Consider the following 19,363-nt stretch of genomic DNA (forward strand, 5'->3'; position numbering starts at 1 on the left):
AGGAAGAGCAGCTCCGTCTTGCCGAGGTTCAGCTTGAGGTGGTGATCCGTCAGCCACACTAATATGTCAGCCAGACATGCAGAGATGCGATTCGCCACCTGGTTATCAGAAGGGGGAAAGGAGAAGATTCATTGTGTGTCGTCTGCATAGCAATGATAGGAGAGACCATGTGAGGATATGACAGAGCCAAGTGACTTGGTGTATAGCGAGAATAGGAGAGGGCCTAGAACAGAGCCCTGGGGGACACCAGTGGTGAGAGCACGTGGTGCGGAGACAGATTCTCGCCACGCCACCTGGTAGGAGCGACCTGTCAGGTAGGATGCAATCCAAGCGTGGGCCGCGCCGGAGATGCCCAACTCGGAGAGGGTGGAGAGGAGGATCTGATGGTTCACAGTATCAAAGGCAGCCGATAGGTCTAGAAGGATGAGAGCAGAGGAGAGAGAGTTAGCTTTAGCAGTGCGGAGCGCCTCCGTGACACAGAGAAGAGCAGTCTCAGTTGAATGACCAGTCTTGAAACCTGACTGATTTGGATCAAGAAGGTCATTCTGAGAGAGATAGCAGGAGAGCTGGCCAAGGACGGCACGTTCAAGAGTTTTGGAGAGAAAAGAAAGAAGGGATACTGGTCTGTAGTTGTTGACATCGGAGGGATCGAGTGTAGGTTTTTTCAGAAGGGGTGCAACTCTCGCTCTCTTGAAGACGGAAGGGACGTAGCCAGCGGTCAAGGATGAGTTGATGAGCGAGGTGAGGTAAGGGAGAAGGTCTCCGGAAATGGTCTGGAGAAGAGAGGAGGGGATAGGGTCAAGCGTGCAGGTTGTTGGGCGGCCAGCCGTCACAAGACGCGAGATTTCATCTGGAGAGAGAGGGGAGAAAGAGGTCAAAGCACAGGCTGGGCAGTGTGAGCAGGACCAGCGGTGTCGTTTGACTTAGCAAACGAGGATCGGATGTCGTCGACCTTCTTTTCAAAATGGTTGACAAAGTCATCCGCAGAGAGGGAGGAGGGGGGGGGGAGGATTCAGGAGGGAGGAGAAGGTGGCAAAGAGCTTCCTAGGGTTAGAGGCAGATGCTTGGAATTTAGAGTGGTAGAAAGTGTCTTTAGCAGCAGAGACAGAAGAGGAAAATGTAGAGAGGAGGGAGTGAAAAGATGCCAGATCCGCAGGGAGGCGAGTTTTCCTCCATTTCCGCTCGGCTGCCCGGAGCCCTGTTCTGTGAGCTCGCAATTAGTCGTCGAGCCACGGAGCAGGAGGGGAGGACCGAGCCGGCCTGGAGGATAGGGGACATAGAGAGTCAAAGGATGCAGAAAGGGAGGAGAGGAGGGTTGAGGAGGCAGAATCAGGAGATAGGTTGGAGAAGGTTTGAGCAGAAGGAAGAGATGATAGGATGGAAGAGGAGAGCGTAGCGGGGGAGAGAGAGCGAAGGTTGGGACGGCGCAATACCATCCGAGTAGGGGCAGAGTGAGAAGTGTTGGATGAGAGCGAGAGGGAAAAGGATACAAGGTAGTGGTCGGAGACTTGGAGGGGAGTTGCAATGAGATTAGTGGAAGAACAGCATCTAGTAAAGATGAGGTCAAGCGTATTGCCTGCCTTGTGAGTAGGGGGGAAGGTGAGAGGGTGAGGTCAAAAGAGGAGAGGAGTGGAAAGAAGGAGGCAGAGAGGAATGAGTGAAAGGTAGACGTGGGGAGGTTAAAGTCACCCAGAACTGTGAGAGGTGAGCCATCCTCAGGAAAGGAACTTATCAAGGCGTCAAGCTCATTGATGAACTCTCCAAGGGAACCTGGAGGGCGATAAATGATAAGGATGTTAAGCTTGAAAGGGCTGGTAACTGTGACAGCATGGAATTCAAAGGAGGCGATAGACAGATGGGTCAGGGGAGAAAGAGAGAATGTCCACTTGGGAGAGATGAGGATCCCAGTGCCACCACCCCGCTGACCAGAAGCTCTCGGGGTGTGCGAGAACACGTGGGCAGACGAGGAGAGAGCAGTAGGAGTAGCAGTGTTAACTGTGGTAATCCATGTTTCCGTCAGCGCCAAGAAGTCGAGGGACTGGAGGGTAGCATAGGCTGAGATGAACTCTGCCTTGTTGGCCGCAGACCGGCAGTTCCAGAGGCTGCCGGAGACCTGGAACTCCACGTGGGTCGTGCGCGCTGGGACCACCAGGTTAGAGTGGCAGCGGCCACGCGGTGTGAAGCGTTTGTATGGCCTGTGCAGAGGGGAGAGAACAGGGATAGACAGACACATAGTTGACAGGCTACAGAAGAGGCTACGCTAATGCAAAGGATATTGGAATGACAAGTGGACTACACGCCTCGAATGTTCAGAAAATTAAGCTTACGTTGCAAAAACCTTATTGACTAAAATGATTAAAATGATACAGTACTGATGGCTGGTGAAGTAGGCTAGCTAGCAGTGGCTGCGTTGTTGACTTTGTTTGAAAGTGTAGCTGGCTAGGTAACCTCGATAGTTTCAGTACTACACCTTATCATGATACAAAGGCAACTATTTAGCTAGCTAACATAACACTAATCAAGACGTTCCTTTGTAATATATTTAGTTTCTACAATGCTGCTCGTCGGGTAATAGTTGGCTAGGTTTGGAAATGGCGTCGCGGGGGACGAAAATAGCTGGCCAGCTAACCTCGATAATTACTCTAAACTACACAATTATCAAGCTATGACAAACTATGACAAAGACAACTTATTGACTAAAATGACTAAAATGATACAGTACTGTTGGCTGGTAAAGTAGGCTAGCTAGCAGTGGCTGCGTTGTTGACTTTGTTTGAAAGTGTAGCTGGCTAGGTAACCTCGATAGTTTCAGTGCTACACCTTATCATGATACAAAGGCAACTATGTAGCTAGCTAACACTAGCTAACCTGGCTAGCTAACCTCGATAATTACTCTAAACTACACAATTATCTTAGATACAAAGACAGCAAAGACAACTATGTAGCTAGCTAACACTACACTAATCAAATCGTTCCGTTGTAATGTATTAGTTTCTACAGTGCTGCTAGTCGGTATTTACTAGCTAACTAAATAATAACACAGAATACACATACACACTTATATGAGACAAACGTCCCTAGTGGACTGACAAGATATGATGGCTTGTTACACATACGGAAAGGGGGTGGGGAAAAGAGAGAGATAGAGAAAAAGGGACACTTATCATTAAGACATTCTAGGACTGTCCTCACATTAATCATATACCTTGCACACGAACCGCCGCCCATTTGGAATAAGAAGTAATAAATGTATTTATGTGTTGAATGCCATTCACCGTTTCCCTGATGGAACTAGCCCTCCCTCGGAAGAATATTGGTTTGGTGAGCCTTTCCTGTGGGCCACTTGTACATGCTCTGATTGTCCACCAAAGGTCACAATGTCCTTCTTCTTAGTTGTCCAGTCACCAGTGGTGTCTTTGTTCAGAACTTGTTCTTAGCTTGTGTGGACAGTCAGAGTTTGAACCACTTTACACGCACAGCTGCAGCCTGGTAATGTTTGGGTCTAGTCTGGTGAGTTTATCTTCTTCACCTCATGTTGAGGTTAAATTATAACCATTTCAAACATGTGGACCACAGTCTCACATCTTTCTGGTCTGATGTTAACCTGTTTGGGATAGGGGGCAGTATTTTCACGGCCGGATAAAAAAACGTACATTTAATCTGGTTACTACTCCTGCCCAGAAACTAGAATATGCATATAATTAGTGGATTTGGATAGAAAACACTCTAAAGTTTCTAAAACTGTTTGAATGGTGTCTGTGAGTATAACAGAACTCATATGGCAGGCCAAAACCTGAGAAGATTCCATACAGGAAGTACCCTGTCTGACAATTTGTTCTCCTTCTAGGGCATCTCTATCAAAAATACAGCATCTCTGCTGTAACGTGACATTTTCTAAGGCTTCCATTGGCTCTCAGAAGGCGCCAGAAAGTGGAATGACGTCTCTGCAATCTCTGGCCGAAAAAAAAAAAGGAGTTTTTGTGAGTGGTCAGGCAGGGAACAATGACAATGGAGTGCGCGTGCACGAGACGACTCCATGTTTTTCTTTCAGTCTATGAATGAATATAATGTCGCCCGGTTGGAATATTATCGCTATTTTACGAGAAAAATAGCATAAAAATTGAATTTAAACAGCGTTTGACATGCTTCGAAGTACGGTAATGGAATATTTTGACATTTTTTGTCACGAAATGCACCCGCGCGTCACCCTTCGGATACTGACATGAATGCACGAACAAAATGGAGCTATTTGGATATAACTATGGATTATTTCGAACCAAAACAACATTTGTTGTTGAAGTAGAAGTCCTGGGAGTGCATTTTGACGAAGAACAGCAAAGGTAATCCAATTTTTCTTATAGTAAATCTGAGTTTGGTGAGCACCAAACTTGCTGGTGTCAAATTAGCTAGCCTGTGATGGCCGAGCTATCTACTCAGAATATTGCAAAATTTGCTTTCCCCGAAAAGTTATTTTATAATCTGACACCGCGATTGCATAAAGGAGTTCTGTATCTATAATTCTTAAAATAATTGTTATGTTTTTTGTAAACGTTTATCATGAGTAATTTAGTAAATTCACCGGAAGTTTGCGGTGGGTATGCTAGTTCTGAACATCACATGCTAATGTAAAAAGCTGTTTTTTGATATAAATATGAACTTGATTGAACAAAACATGCATGTATTGTATAACATAATGTCCTAGGAGTGTCATCTGATGAAGATCATCAAAGGTTAGTGCTGCATTTAGCTGTGGTTTTGGTTTTTGTGACATATATGCTTGCTTTGAAAATGGCTGTGTGATTTATTTTTGGCAGGGTACTCTGCTGACATAATCTAGTGTTTTGCTTTCGCTGTAAAGCCTTTTTGAAATCGGACAATGTGGTTAGATTAACGAGAGTCTTGTCTTTAAAATGGTGTAAAATAGTCATATGTTTGAGAAATTGAAGTTATAGCATTTTTAAGGTATTTGTATTTCGCGCCACGCTCTACCATTGGATATTGGTGAGGCGTCCCTAACAGGTTAATTTCTCTTCCAAGCCTTTATGCAATCTGCGTAAAATGGGTGTTCATCATCCTGACGCCATCTCTGAGCTCCCTCTGGGCATACTTACTAGTGCAAAGTATCATCAAAACTATGATCTCGTTAGAAAACTAAAATCACATTCCTATCTTTAACAAAAATACTTTCATCATTTTTCATGCATCCTATACAGCATATTGGATGTGAACTTGACAGATAACGTGTGTATACTTTTTAAGTTACATTACATGATTGATACCATTTTTATACCATTTTTAATGACATCACAAAATAGACATTAGTTTTCCATAGACCATCTCTCATCATTCCTCACATTCGGATGTTAGAAATATTGTTCCAGTGTTCACTTTTTGGACATTAGAGTTTTGGGCGGGCAAAAGTATTTGGAGACAAAGGGACATTCCTTTACTTGATACTAAAGAGCAAGAGAGAGAGTCTCAGCTGCATAAAATGTACGACCGGGTGTGAGGTGTAGAAATGCAGCGTATCCCCCCCCCTTCCCTCTTCCGTGGGTGAGAGAGGGCCTGGTTATTTGTCAACCATTGCCAAGCTAATCTGAGCCCTTGGATCCTCACGTGTAGTCATGACACTATATGGGCAACCAATTCATATCTTAAATATACAGTACCAGTCAAAAGTTTGGACACACCTACTCATTCTAGGGTTTTTCTTAATTTTTACTATTTTCTACATTGTAGAATAATAGTGAAGACATCAAAACTTTGGAAGAATATATTTAATATTTTAGATTTGTCAAAGTAGCCACCCTTTGCCTTGATGACAGCGTTGCACACTCTTGGCATTCTCTCAATCAGCTTCACCTGGAATGCTTTCCAACAGTCTTGAAGGAGTTCCCACATATGCTGAGCACTTGTTGACTGCTTTTCCTTCACCCTGCGGTCCAACTCATCCCAAACCATCTCAATTGGTTTGAGGTCAGGTGATTGTGGAGGCCAGGTCATCTGATGCAGCACTTCATCACTCTCCTTCTTGGTCAAATAGCCCTTACACAGCCTGGAGGTGTGTTGGGTCATTGTCCTGTTGAAAAACAAATGATAGTCCCACTAAGCGCAAATCAGATGGGATGGCGTATCGCTGCAGAATGCTGTGGTAGCCATGCTGGTTAAGTGTGCCTTTCCTTGCCAAATATATCACAGACAATGTCACCAGAAAAGCACCCCCACACCATCACACCTCCTCCTCCATGCTTCACGGTGGGAACCACACATGCGGAGATCATCCATTCACATACTCTGCGTCTCACAAGACACAGCGGTTGCAACCAAAAATCTCAAAATTGAACTCATCAGCGCAAAGGACAGATTTCCAAAGGTCTAATGTCCATTGCTTGGCCCAAGGAAGTCTCTTCTTATTATTGGTGTCCTTTAGTAGTGTCTTTGCAGCTATTCGACCATGAAAGCCTGATTCACGCAGTCTCCTCTGAACAGTTGATGTTGAGATGCGTCTGTTACTTGAACTCTGTGAAGCATTTATTTGGGCTGCAATATCTGAGGCTGGTAACTCAAATGAACTTATCCTCTGCAGCAGAGGTAACTCTGGATCTTCCTTTCCTATGGCAGGCCTCATGAGGGCCAGTTTCATCATAGCGCTTGATGGTTTATGCGACTGCGCTTGAAGAAACTTCCAAAGTTCTTGAAATTTTTCGTATTGACTGACCTTCATGTTTTAAAGTAATGATGGACTGTAGTTTCTCTTTTCTTATTTGAGCTGTTCTTGCCATAATATGGACTTGGTCTTTATAAGGCTATCTTCTGTATACCACCCCTACCTTGTCACAACACAACTGATTGTCCCAAGCGCATTAAGAAGGAAAGAAATTCCACAAATGAACTTTGAACAAGGCACACCTGTTAATTGAAATGCATTCGAGGTGACTACCTCATGAAGCTGGTTGAGAGAATGCCAATAGTGTGCAAGCTGTCATCAAGACAAAGGGTGGCTACTTTGAGGAATCTCAATTATAAAATATGTTTTGATTTGTTTAACACTTTTTTGGTTACTACATGATTCCATGTGATATTTCATAGATTTGATGTCTTCACTATTATTCTACAATGTAGAACATAGTAAAATAATGAAAAATCCTGGAATGAGTAGGTGTGTCCAAACTTTTGACTGGTATTGTGTATGCCGCTAACAGAGATGCTCCTGCCTTCATGTCGAAAATGATATCCTTGTTCAATGAGCATTGCGTTTCCTTTAGAGTGCTTGCTGGAGATTTGAATTGTACCCTCAACTCAACTCTGGACAAATCATCTCAAGTCCCCACCACAAACTCTAGATCTGCAAAGATGTTGAACTCTTTTACTAAAGAGATGGGACTGATTGTCACGACTTCCACCGAAGGTGGTTCCTCTCCTTTTTCGGGCGGTGCTCGGCGGTCGGCGTCGCCGGCCTACTAGTCATCACCGAACCATTTTTCCTTTTCTGTTGGTTTTGTCTTTGATTCATTCACACCTTGTTTTCATTTGCTTTAATTTCTGTGTGTATATTTACCCCTGTTTCCCCGCTTAGGTTTGTCCGGGATTATTTTCATGTTGCTCGTGGAGGTTTTTTCCTCAGTTTATTCACGTGTGTACCGTGTGTTAAGTATAGTAGGAGCGTTGTTTTCCTCCTTCCGTGAGTAACTGTGTGTTCCATTGTCTCGGGCATTTATGGACCTTGTACCTGTACTGTTTTGGGACTTGCCTATTAAAGACGCTACATTGACATCTCTTCTCTCCTGCCCTTGACTCCTTAGCTACCTTCAGTACGATTACTCAACACTGATAGATATCTGGAGAGAGACTAATAGCTCATCTATGGACTATACATACTACTCCAATGTCCATAACACCTACTCTCATATAGATTACATTTTTATCCCAAAGGTTTTCATAAATTCTGCCACTTGTACAATCGGACCCATAGCACTTTCAGATCACACCTTTGTCCACCTCCGCTTTGCCTCTGTAAAACATCCAAACTAAACTTGGACTATACTCGGGAGATAACATTTTTTAGTTTTCTTTGCTAAACAGAAATACCATGAGTATAGCAATAGGCCTAGCAGATTGCTTGCTTAACCATTAAAAAAACAGCAGTCAGAGCGTACAATCATGGCCATCCAAACAGCAGATGACAAGGTCACATAAGATCCAAATAAGATACATTTTTCTATTCATATTTTTTACAGCAAATTATATACTTCTGAGAGAAAACATAGGGTGCAGAACTCCATTCCTTTCTAGGGGGAATCTCGCCACCAAAGCTATCAGAGTCCGACTAAGAAGATCTCAACTCCCCCTTCACTCCTGAGGAGTTCCTCGAGGAAATTATGTCAATGCCTCCTAACAAGTCCCCAGGCCCAGATGGATTTCACAGAGAGTTCTACAAAGCTTTTTGGCCCCAGCTTAGCCCTATTATCATATCAATGCTGGATGATTTTTGCAAAAACAGAGCTCAGACTCTATGTACACAGCCCGCATTACAGTGTTGCTCAAAAAATACCCTCTATCCTGCTCGTCCTTCCGGCCCATAAGCTTGTTGGAATTTCGACTTTGGCGACCAAATTGCTCGCCAAAAGACTAAACACTCTTCTTCCCGAAAATAAACAAAGCGGACCAAACTGGATTTATTAGAGACAGGTACTCTTCTGATAACATTCGCCGTCTTTTTTATATTTTTGATCACGTAAAGGCACAGAAGACCCCTGTCCCGCTGGTTTCACTGGATGCTGAGAAGATGTTCGACAGGATGGAGTGGAGCTTTCTGTTCTCAGTTCAATATGGGCCCAAACTTTATTAAGTGGATTAGGTCCCTATATTCTCACCCAAATGCCATGGTGACTACTAACAGTCTGAATTCTGACAGATTCCCTTTGGGACGTGGCACAAGACAAGGATGCTCGCTGGCCACCCTGCTCTATTTGTTGGGGGCGGAGCCTTTGACGGAGTTGATAAAGAGCAATCCAAGTATTGTGAGTGTTTCTCTAGGTGGCCTTCAGCACAAAATGTCGCTCTACAGGGATGATGTCTTGCTCTACATATCCAACCCTGAGAAATCCATCCCTCCCATTTTAGACACAATTGCTCAGTACGGCAAGTTTTCAGGATATAAGACATATTTTAACAAATCCATTGTTTGCCCTCTCCATCTTACACTCACCAGCTCTATGAAGACACTGTCCGTTCCAATGGAAGACACAGGTGTTTCAATACCTTGGGTTCTTTGTAACACCAGATCTGAATTGCCTTTTCAAGGAAAATGATCTCCCACTCCTGGATCGAATCAAGAATGATCTCCGAACCTGGATCTCCCTCCCAATTAGCTTAATAGGAAGAATGAATGTTATTCGTATGAACGTCCTCCCTAGATTGAACTATTTATTTCAGATGCTCCCATGCTATCTCCCAGTTTCTTTTTTTCAAAACAACCAACCAAAGCATCACCAAATGTATATGGAGCAGTTAAAAAAACCTAGGATCAAGTTCTCCACTCTATCGAGAACTAAATCTAAGGGGGGTCTTGCCCTTCCCTGGCTTCAATTCTACTACTGGTTTGTCCAAATCCGCAATATGCTAACATGGATCACAAACAGACAAGACTCAATGTGGATTCAGATAGATGGCCAATCCTGTGGTTCATTGCCCCCAAGCTCAATTATATTTATTAATAACTTTAGTGAAGTGGGTAACATAGCCAAAACTTTTGTGATTTACAACATCCTACTAGCATGGAAGGACTGTAAGAAATACCTTGGCATTTCCTCCCCTCACTCGCCCATAGTATGCAACCCAGACATGCCAAAAGCCCTGAGTCGTGCTAACTTTAATGTTTGGCATACACTAGGGATCAGGACCTTTTCAGATCTGTTTCATCAGAACACAACTACACTGAAATCCTTTCAAGAGCTCTGCAGTGAATTCAATGTGCCAAGATACATTTTTTTTTAAATATATCTTCAAATTAGACATGTAATCTCCTTCTTCACTTCCAAGGTTTAGAATGAATCTGAATGAAGTTGAGACCCTTCTTGCTACAGCACAATTCATTAAAAGCAAAATCTCCTACATCCATAGACTCCTTTCTGAGAATTTGTGATCCTTCTTTACTCCTTTGAAAATAATCTTGGAAAAGGACCTTAATCTGACTATCAGTGATGAGTTATGGGTGGATGTTTGCGACAGGGTATACTGCTCCTCTACCAATGTAAAAATGAATCTAATTACACATTTTTGTACAAATTGTATTACACCGCAGTGAGACTCCATAGAATTAATACAGACATTTCTCCTGATTGTATATGTGCATGTATTTGGAGTTGTAGAGAGATTATCAGATTTTGGCAATCTATACATTCTGTTGCACAGAACATACTATATGTACAGTTTGATATGACCCTGTGTCTCTATCTTCTTAATGCCCAGCAGGACTTTGTTCTTGATCCAGACAGAGAAAATGTGTTTATGACTGTCACATACCTTGCTAAGAAATGTATTCTCCTACTGTGGGCTTCTAATTCTTCTCCTACATTTAAAATGTGTATTGCCCAGGTTTGATAGACTCTGATCTCCACTACTCAACTATATTTCAAATTGGACAGAGTGAATGGGGTGATTTGGGAAATGAGTGTATATACATGTTGTGTAAGGTACTGTAAATTCTTTGCTCGTTGTCTCAGCTAAAGCTGGAAGTAGCTAACATGATCACAGATAGTGCTGCTGCAAATGTGTTGTTTGTTTTGTTTTATATTTTATTATATTATTTATGGCTGCCACATCTGTGAATGTGGAATGTGTTTTGTTTGTTGATTTGAAAAACAAGAAATCTTAATAAAACTTTCAATTTAAAAAAAATACAGGTACAAAAAAAAAGCTAAAATACAGGTGTGTGTGTGCGTGCGTGTGTGTGTGTGGTGTGTGTGTCTGTGTGGGTGTGTGTATGTGTGCTAAAGTGTGGAGAATCAGAGCAGGTGGTCAGTCCAGTTCAAGTGTTCAGCAGTCTGATTCCTTGTAGATAGAAACTGTCTTTGACCCTGTTGGTATCAGACCTCAAGCTCCGATACGTCTGCACGACGGTAAGGGAGTGAACAGCTCTCGGCTGGGGCGTATGGGGTCCTTGACGATGCAGCGGGCCTTCCTCAGGCACCGTTTTGAGTAGATATTCTGGATGTGGGAGCATGGTGATGTACTGGGCCATCTTCACCTGAATTTCTTCAGCCGCCTAAGAAAGTAGAGACACCGTTGCGCCCACTTGACAAGAGTGGTGGGGTTGTCATAGTAGTGAACCTGCCCTGAAAATTTGCTAAAGATCAGGGTTTCACCAGAAAAGGTGGATGATGAACATATGGTTCCTGTGGAACTCCCCATTGGTCCCGTAACCCTGAGAAAATGTCAGAATCAAAATGCAGGTTTTATCATGACACAGGATAAGACTTGGGTACAGGACGACAGGCAGGCTCGAGGTTAGGGCAGGCAGAATGGTATGGCAGGCGGGCTCAGTGTCAGGGCAGGCAGAAAAAGTCGGAACTGGGAGGACTAGAAAGCAGGGACGAGAAAAACAAGAGTACGGAGAAACAAGCTGGTAGGCTTGACGAGACAAGACGAACTGGCAACAGATAAATACTTGGGAAGATGGGCGACACCTGGAGGGGGGTGGAGGCAAGCACAAAGACAGGTGAAACAGATCTGGGTGTGACAGGTTTTGCAACACCAAAATGTCAAAGCTCGTTTCATCATGTTCCTGGACTAAAGAGTGTGAAATGTTAGGTCAGAAAAGTTTATATCTACCTCTGACATATTCTGTTTAACTAGAGCTGAAGGGAAAGTGAGTAGGATAGGTATTAGGTAACTGCAGCACATGAAACTGAATAGTAACAGCCCACTATATTTAGACATGGTGTATATCACTATATGGCTCTGGTCACAGCCCACCAAAGAACGCAAGATGGAGACACGGTGTCATTCACACTTGCACTTGATGTTGATCCCAAATCAGTTGAAACAGGACACAGTCACATTATTAGTTTGGTTTTTCATTTATTTTAGCATGCAATGTTTCAGGTACTGAAATCTCCCTCTGATTTCACAGGTAATACTGATTCATCCAAATAGTATCAGAGTATTCTGCTTGGCCACGCTGTCAGTGAAAGAGCAAACAGGAAACAAAGAGAATCAACAAGTCAGGCAGTTGGCTGGTCACATCTGAACACATACTGTATGTACAGCAGATCAAACTAAACCCTGCCTTGCAATGCCATTAGATAAGCGAAAGAAAACCTTTCACAAAGTGATATTTCAAATGAAATAAATGGAATACATATTATTCATGTACGTGGACATTTTTAGGTTGTCTCAAGAGTTCCCTCTTTCTGAACATTTATTTGTCCCTCTATAACAATATTTATTGAAATATCTGATTACATATTGTTGTAAATGAGCAGTAAGTCCATCTAACGATGGTGCCACCTGTAGAAAATAATGATGGATGTGTGTACCATCTTTAATTTCATTTCAATTTCAATTGAACAATAGATTTGCAAAGAAAATGTCTAATACAGACATAAATATTCAAAAATCAGTTCCATCATAGTTGTACAATTAACAAATAGGCAAATGTTTCCGGCTTACATTAGACCATTCTCTGCTAACTTTGTTAACTATTCAGCAAATTTTCAAAATTCTACTGAAGCAAAAATTACTACATCCAGAGAAAAATACTACAACACAACCAATGATGGTAGTAAGTAAGTAATAATAATAAATTGATCATAATCAATAATAAAGCATTTCAAAAGCGGCAAACAGTAAAATGCTGCAGGCAGACTACAATACTTGGCGTGGCCACACAGTGGGCATGTGAAGAACACTTACAGCGCTGGGTGTGTTGTATCACAACTACAGAATCATTCCTCCTTCGCCATAACAACAAGAGGGACTAGCATGCATGACCTGGGGGTGTAGGGTTACACTGGCTGAATAGTGGGTAGTAAGAACATCTGGCAGTGATGGGGTGGGAAGTGTGGTGCGATCAGATCCTTACACCAGTGCTTCATTAGACAGGCACTGGAACACACAGGGGATTCATTCTATCTACATAACTCCCAATAATGTTCTTATTGTACCCAACCCCTTCCCACCAGGGTTATAATACAAATATTGGTATTGACTAAAAACAAAGAAAATAAACATCATAGCAAAATGATAAATCACTCCTTGAACACATTTATGTGGTGAAAAGTTACATTAAACAAGATTATTAATGTAAATACTTGCGCTCATCACCCATAATATTCAGTGCTGAAGATGCGATCAGATCAGTAGCTTAGCAATAGAACTCCTCCCTGAGGGCTGCAGAGACTGGGCTCTAGTACTCCCTGCTGGAACAAACCTGAACTACAGGAGGCAGAGCAGCCTATAATCACAACACTATACTACCCTTCAGCTTGACCAGTTCTAAACCTTAAGAGACGCCGCTGCCATGTCTCCTTTAGGGCCAGACCTCCTATGTGTGCCCCACCAAAGGGCCCTGTTGAGACAATTATGAACTCAAGTGATTGATTGTACATAATATGGCACTAAGAAGACTTGAGTCAAAGTCTTATACAGGAAAAGGGAACAAACAACAGAAATATATTAGGCGAGTAATGCTTACAGTAGGCTTACAAAGTATTGACCATCGACAGTCCTTGTGAGAGAGGGAATATACTGTATGTCTGTAGGGAAGTCCTTAAGGGTCAGGAAGCACTGGTCAAGTTGTGTCTCACTCACTAGGCCTGTCTGCCTCCTTTCAGACCGTAACAAAATAAACCCTATTATAAATAGGAGACTTTTCCTAAGTGCTGTAACACTTAGTGTCACCCGAATCTCTTCACCCCTACAGGCAGGAGAAGACAGCAAACAGAATGTTCAGTGCACAAAACTGCAGTAAAATAACACTGACCCTTTTTAGGCCAATGCATGAACAATTATAGCGATCACAAAACGACGACGGACTGTATCGGTTTGACCTTTTGACCAGCAGGAAAAACCCTGATCGAAACACGAACATAGAGACAGACTGATGAATTGGTTTCATTTCTTTAAAAAATAAAAAAACCACAACCAAAACAGAACAGAGATCCTGATACAAAATATTTCAACCACAACCAAAACAGAACAGAGATCCTGATACAAAATATTTCGACTAAACAACTTCACGGAAGTTAGCAATGCTTCAAAGAAAACAAAAAGGAAACACATTTTGTAAAAAGATAGAACAGAGACAAAACAAAGACAGCATGAAGGAACACTAGATTCACCTGGTGATTTGCTGATCCTCTGTTTATAGTAAAACCAGGTTATGAGTTTCATGCACAGAACTAAAAAGAGCTGATATGTCATGAGATTCCAGGGCACAGATAAATGTCTGTATGATGTATTATTTCATATACAGTACAGTAGATAAGTACGATTCAATCACTGGATGCAGCTGCTCAGACTATAGCAATAAATGACGGTGGCATCTGTCGATCATATTTAGGATTGTTGATACATGTTGGACTTCTTGGTGTTTTCCATGAATTAACCCGATGGCTAGGCCTAAATATAAGGGGATATTTTACAAACAGCTAAAAAAGAAAGGCCACAATTGTGCACACGTGTGACTGCGGTGACATCGGTGAGATGTCTGACTGATCGTCATCATCTTGAATCTCGTCTATGAAATGCTTGAGACCAACAAATGACACTGCACACAGGGTAACACAGTCTTCTTCCTGTTTCCTTTTTTAAAAACATCTTTCATGACCTAAAAACCCTGTTCAATTAGCACTATCCTTTTGAAAGTAAAGACTTGGAATTTTCGACATGCAAATATCATTCCTATGACTACAGATACATAGTATTGTACTGTTATTGTTATCATCCAATATCAACAGATACTGATAGCCTTCACACCCAATAGTGCCCGAGCACCTTCGTCACCTTGTAAACATTGTAGAACTAATGAATAGAAGACTATTGGATGCCATATGAAGCATTTTAAACACCATCATCACCATCCCTGAAGGCAGTGGAGAGCGAGCAGGTCACACAAACAAACATATGATCAAAACCAAGAACAAAAAAAAATAAACAAGAAACCAATTGATTGAAAACCCTGCCGTGTGAGAAAAGAGGAAATACCATGGAGCCTATTGGTGTTTGTGTCTAAACCAGAAGTCTCTCTTTGTCACGTTCGAAAACGACACTACCTGTCGTCTAAAGGAGCATACTGTACAGCATGTATCCTTTTTACTAGTGATATTGGGGGGGGGGGGGTGAGACCTGATCGGTGTCTGATGATACAGGCCTGTACGACCCTATGATGTTACTGTGACAGCAGCTGTAGGAGCTTTGTAGCGGTGGGGTGTCTCTGCCCTCTCAACTGCCGTTGAGGAGCATCTCAGGGCCTGTGTTGGGGCGAGGGCCCATGTCCCCAAGCCTTGGAGGGCCGGTTCTCATCATCAGCTTCCCCACACTGAGGCCTCCTGAGCCCAGACCGCCAGGGGAGAGAGACTTCCTGGAACACAGAGGTACAGAGATGGGCTCCGATCAGTTAACAAGAAATAGAAGAGATCAGAGAAGCTGCAGTACGGGAGCACATGTTATTTTTAGGTCAAGTTTTCTCACCCAAGTGTACGTGATGTGTGTATGACCACGTTATGACCACGCTTGCCAAAAATAATTGCCCCTTGGGGATAAATAAAGTTTATTGAATTGAATTGATTGTCCTAGATGAGGTAAGGACCACATCAATATTCAGCCTTGCTACTGGCGTGATTAGTGTTTACTTGTCTTGTGTTGCCAGACACTGGTTGAGGCGAGGATAGTTGTTGACCCAGCTCACCTGAAGGCCATCTTCTTCAGCAGGTGAGCCTCCATCTTGTCAGCGGACTGCTTGTCTGTCTGGCTCCTCTGGGGTTCACTGCTGGGAGGGGTGAGGAGGTGGGGGTCCCTTAGCTCAAGGGACTCCTAGGACATCCAGATAAGAAGTCAGTCAGATGTAATAGAAAAACAGTCACACAGAGATGACATCACTCAAGCCCATGCTGTACCATTGCACCACATTACAGTTCCCACACAGATCCTCCCTTAGGAGGACAGAGACAAATTATGAATCAATCAATCAATCAATCAATCAATCAATCAATGAGACACATTAAGAGGACATTGGCTGCGTTTACACAGGCAGCCCAATTCTGTCAGTTCTTTGTCTCTTGACCAATGCGATCAGCTCTGAAAAAGATCTGATGTGAAAATATATGATGTGATTGGTCAAAAGACCAATTAGTGGGAAAAAGATCAGAACTGGAATGCCTGTGTAAACACAGCCATAACGACTTCACTGTACCTCAGATTGTTGACTGTTGTCCTGCAGGTCAATGTCCTCCATGTCTAGTACAGACAGCTCCAGCTCAATGTCTCTGTCCGGTTCGCTCTCTGTCGTGTCCGTACAGTAGTCAGTCTGCAGCAGGTCTCCTGCACCAGTCTTCTCTCCACTGCTGAAGGACCGCTCACGGGCGGAAAGCTCACACACTCCCAGCTGGTCACTGTGGACACACAGGAAATAATCTACAATATCTTCACTGTATGTGCTGCTTCAGATATTCAAAGTGACAGTAAAACAGTACCTTTACACTGTAATGTTATTTCATGTGCATTCTGAGTGAAATGATGTAAATAGCTGAGGTACTGACAGTAAAGAGAGAGACTTGTGGAGTACAGAGGACTAGATTCCCCACTCCAATCATAAACACAGAGACTGTAAGTCAGAGTCAGAACGTGAACAGGCAGCAAACAAGCAGAGAGCTTAGAGAACCGCTCTATTTATAGTCTAAGGAGAGAGAAAAGGAACCGACTGCAGCACAATGAGAGGAGGAGAGGAGAGGAGGAGGAGGAGAGGGTTGAAAACAACACCTCCTACACAGTCACGGCGAGCAAGCGAACGCTCCGCTGCAAACATACAGGAGGACATCGAAGTAAAACGAACCCCCCAAAAAATACAGAAATAAAAGAAAACAGGACAATGCCTTTGTTTAGGGGAAAGAGAGAAAGGGGGTGATGAGTATAGTACAGTAAAGTATAGTATGGTACAGAGTCTATACTGTAGTACAGTAAAGTATAGTATGGTACAGAGTCTATACTGTAGTACAGTAAAGTATAGTATAGTACAGAGTCTATACTGTAGTACAGTAAAGTATAGTATGGTACAGAGTCTATACTGTACCTCTCTAGGAAACTAGAGTGGCTGGATGAGTCAGACCCACGGGAGCTCCACCTGTAGTCACCGTGACCGATGTGCGGACCATAATCTGGAATATAAACAAGCGTAGATTTAGAATAATAACAGTGAACAACCTATAACAATGTATTTCCTTGCACTTCACACTATGCTGAAGTGAATACATGGGAGCACTGACTGCAGTGAACCGGGCTCCACTGAGCCTGCAGAGAGCCTGGGTGCATTCAGGGCCTGGAGATGAAAGACAACTTTCATTTATATTCACACTTTAATCCCTCCACATGTTAACACGTTTCTGCTCTGTGCTAGCATAGCAGCCGGTCCGAGCGAGCTCTGCACCTCTTTGGAATCGAATATATTTATTTCTAAACAGAATGTTCCACATTCATTACATTAAATTACAAATGAATAATAATTCAAAATGATTGACGGTTTTAACATGGCATAACTTTCTTAATTCATAACTACTGCTGTCATGTCAGTCCAGGTGTCGGTTTCACCAAGTACACACCATCAGAGTGATTACAAGTCAAATGGTATAACAGAATTGACAAGAAGTCAACATTAGGGGCAAAATATTACTTCTACATGTTAGAACCCTTTTGCCCCGCTGTAACCGAAAGGTTTGAACCCAAGTTTCCTGTTAATACAGTGTATTAACCTGCTAAGCTAAAGCCTAGCCACCACTATCCCCTCCTCACCTCTGAAGTTGATGGGGGTGGTGCTGTTGCTTCCCTGGCAGGCTGTGGCCTGGACGGGATCAGTGGTGTGGTACCCTGTACGGGAGGCGCGGGAGATAGCCCCCCATTTAGAGATGATGGGTCCCTCTCCAAATGGGATGATGGGATCCTCGTCTTTCAGACGACGGTACGGCTCAAACGTGTGTAGCCACCGCTTCCTTTCACCATTATCTACTTCCTGGAAGATACAGCATTTTATATAGTGAAGTCATTGGAAGTTGCACTAGTGTCATTACATAAGAACATACATATTCATGATTTCTCTCAACGTTTAGGTTGAGATTTCTATTTGATTACTTTTCCAAGCCATACTTCAATGTAGAGACAATGAGTCATCATGATGTACAGTACCCAATCAAATGTGTTTGTCGTGTTATGTTCCTTAGGGCATATTAATATAAGTCGGAGTTGATATATAGTATTGTTTCTAAGAGGGTGTGTAGATGATATATGAGTTGATATATAGTATTGTTTCTAAGAGGGTGTGTGGTTGATATATGAGTTGATATATAGTTGTGTTTCTAAGAGGGTGTGTAGATGATATATGAGTTGATATATAGTTGTGTTTCTAAGAGGGTGTGTGGTTGATATATGAGTTGATATATAGTTGTGTTTCTAAGAGGGTGTGTGGTTGATATATGAGTTGATATATAGTTGTGTTTCTAAGAGGGTGTGTGGTTGATATATGAGTTGATATATAGTATTGTTTCTAAGAGGGTGTGTGGTTGATATATAGTTGTGTTTCTAAGAGGGTGTGTGGTTGATATATGAGTTGATATATAGTTGTGTTTCTAAGAGGGTATGTGGTTGATATATAGTTGTGTTTCTAAGAGGGTGTGTGGTTGATATATGAGTTGATATATAGTTGCGTTTCTAAGAGGGTGTGTGGTTGATATATGAGTTGATATATAGTATTGTTTCTAAGAGGGTGTGTGGTTGATATATGAGTTGATATATATTATTGTTTCTAAGAGGGTGTGTGGTTGATATATGAGTTGATATATAGTATTGTTTCTAAGAGGGTGTGTGGTTGATATATGAGTTGATATATAGTTGTGTTTCTAAGAGGGTGTGTGGTTGATATATGAGTTGAAATATAGTTGTGTTTCTAAGAGGGTGTGTGGTTGATATATGAGTTGATATATAGTTGTGTTTCTAAGAGGGTGTGTAGATGATATATGAGTTGATATATATTTGTGTTTCTAAGAGGGTGTGTGGTTGATATGAGTTGATATATAGTATTGTTTCTAAGAGGGTGTGTGGTTGATATATGAGTTGATATATAGTTGTGTTTCTAAGAGGAGGTGTGGTTGATATA

The 19,363-nt window shown here is 42.4% G+C and overlaps 1 protein-coding gene across 4 annotated transcripts in view; it reads right to left on the reverse strand.

Moving 5' to 3' along the window:
• Positions 1 to 12,061: 12,061 nt before the first annotated feature.
• The window catches only part of rc3h2 (ring finger and CCCH-type domains 2), a 41,013-nt gene continuing 33,711 nt past the window's right edge, over positions 12,062 to 19,363 (reverse strand). For all 4 annotated transcript variants that reach the window (XM_082978827.1, XM_014125889.3, XM_014125877.3 and 1 more), the window contains exons 15-19: positions 18,007 to 18,223; positions 17,291 to 17,375; positions 16,415 to 16,613; positions 15,911 to 16,035; positions 12,062 to 15,583 (exon numbers count right to left, since the gene is read on the reverse strand). In XM_082978827.1, the coding sequence (XP_082834953.1) occupies positions 15,445 to 15,583; positions 15,911 to 16,035; positions 16,415 to 16,613; positions 17,291 to 17,375; positions 18,007 to 18,223 (765 nt within the window). In that variant the 3' untranslated portion in view covers positions 12,062 to 15,444. The remainder of the gene's footprint in view (positions 15,584 to 15,910; positions 16,036 to 16,414; positions 16,614 to 17,290; positions 17,376 to 18,006; positions 18,224 to 19,363) is intronic.

Source organism: Salmo salar, chromosome 01, assembly GCF_965601325.2.
Source record: "Salmo salar chromosome 01, fSalSal1, whole genome shotgun sequence".
In the NCBI taxonomy this organism is placed as follows: Eukaryota; Metazoa; Chordata; class Actinopteri; order Salmoniformes; family Salmonidae; genus Salmo; species Salmo salar.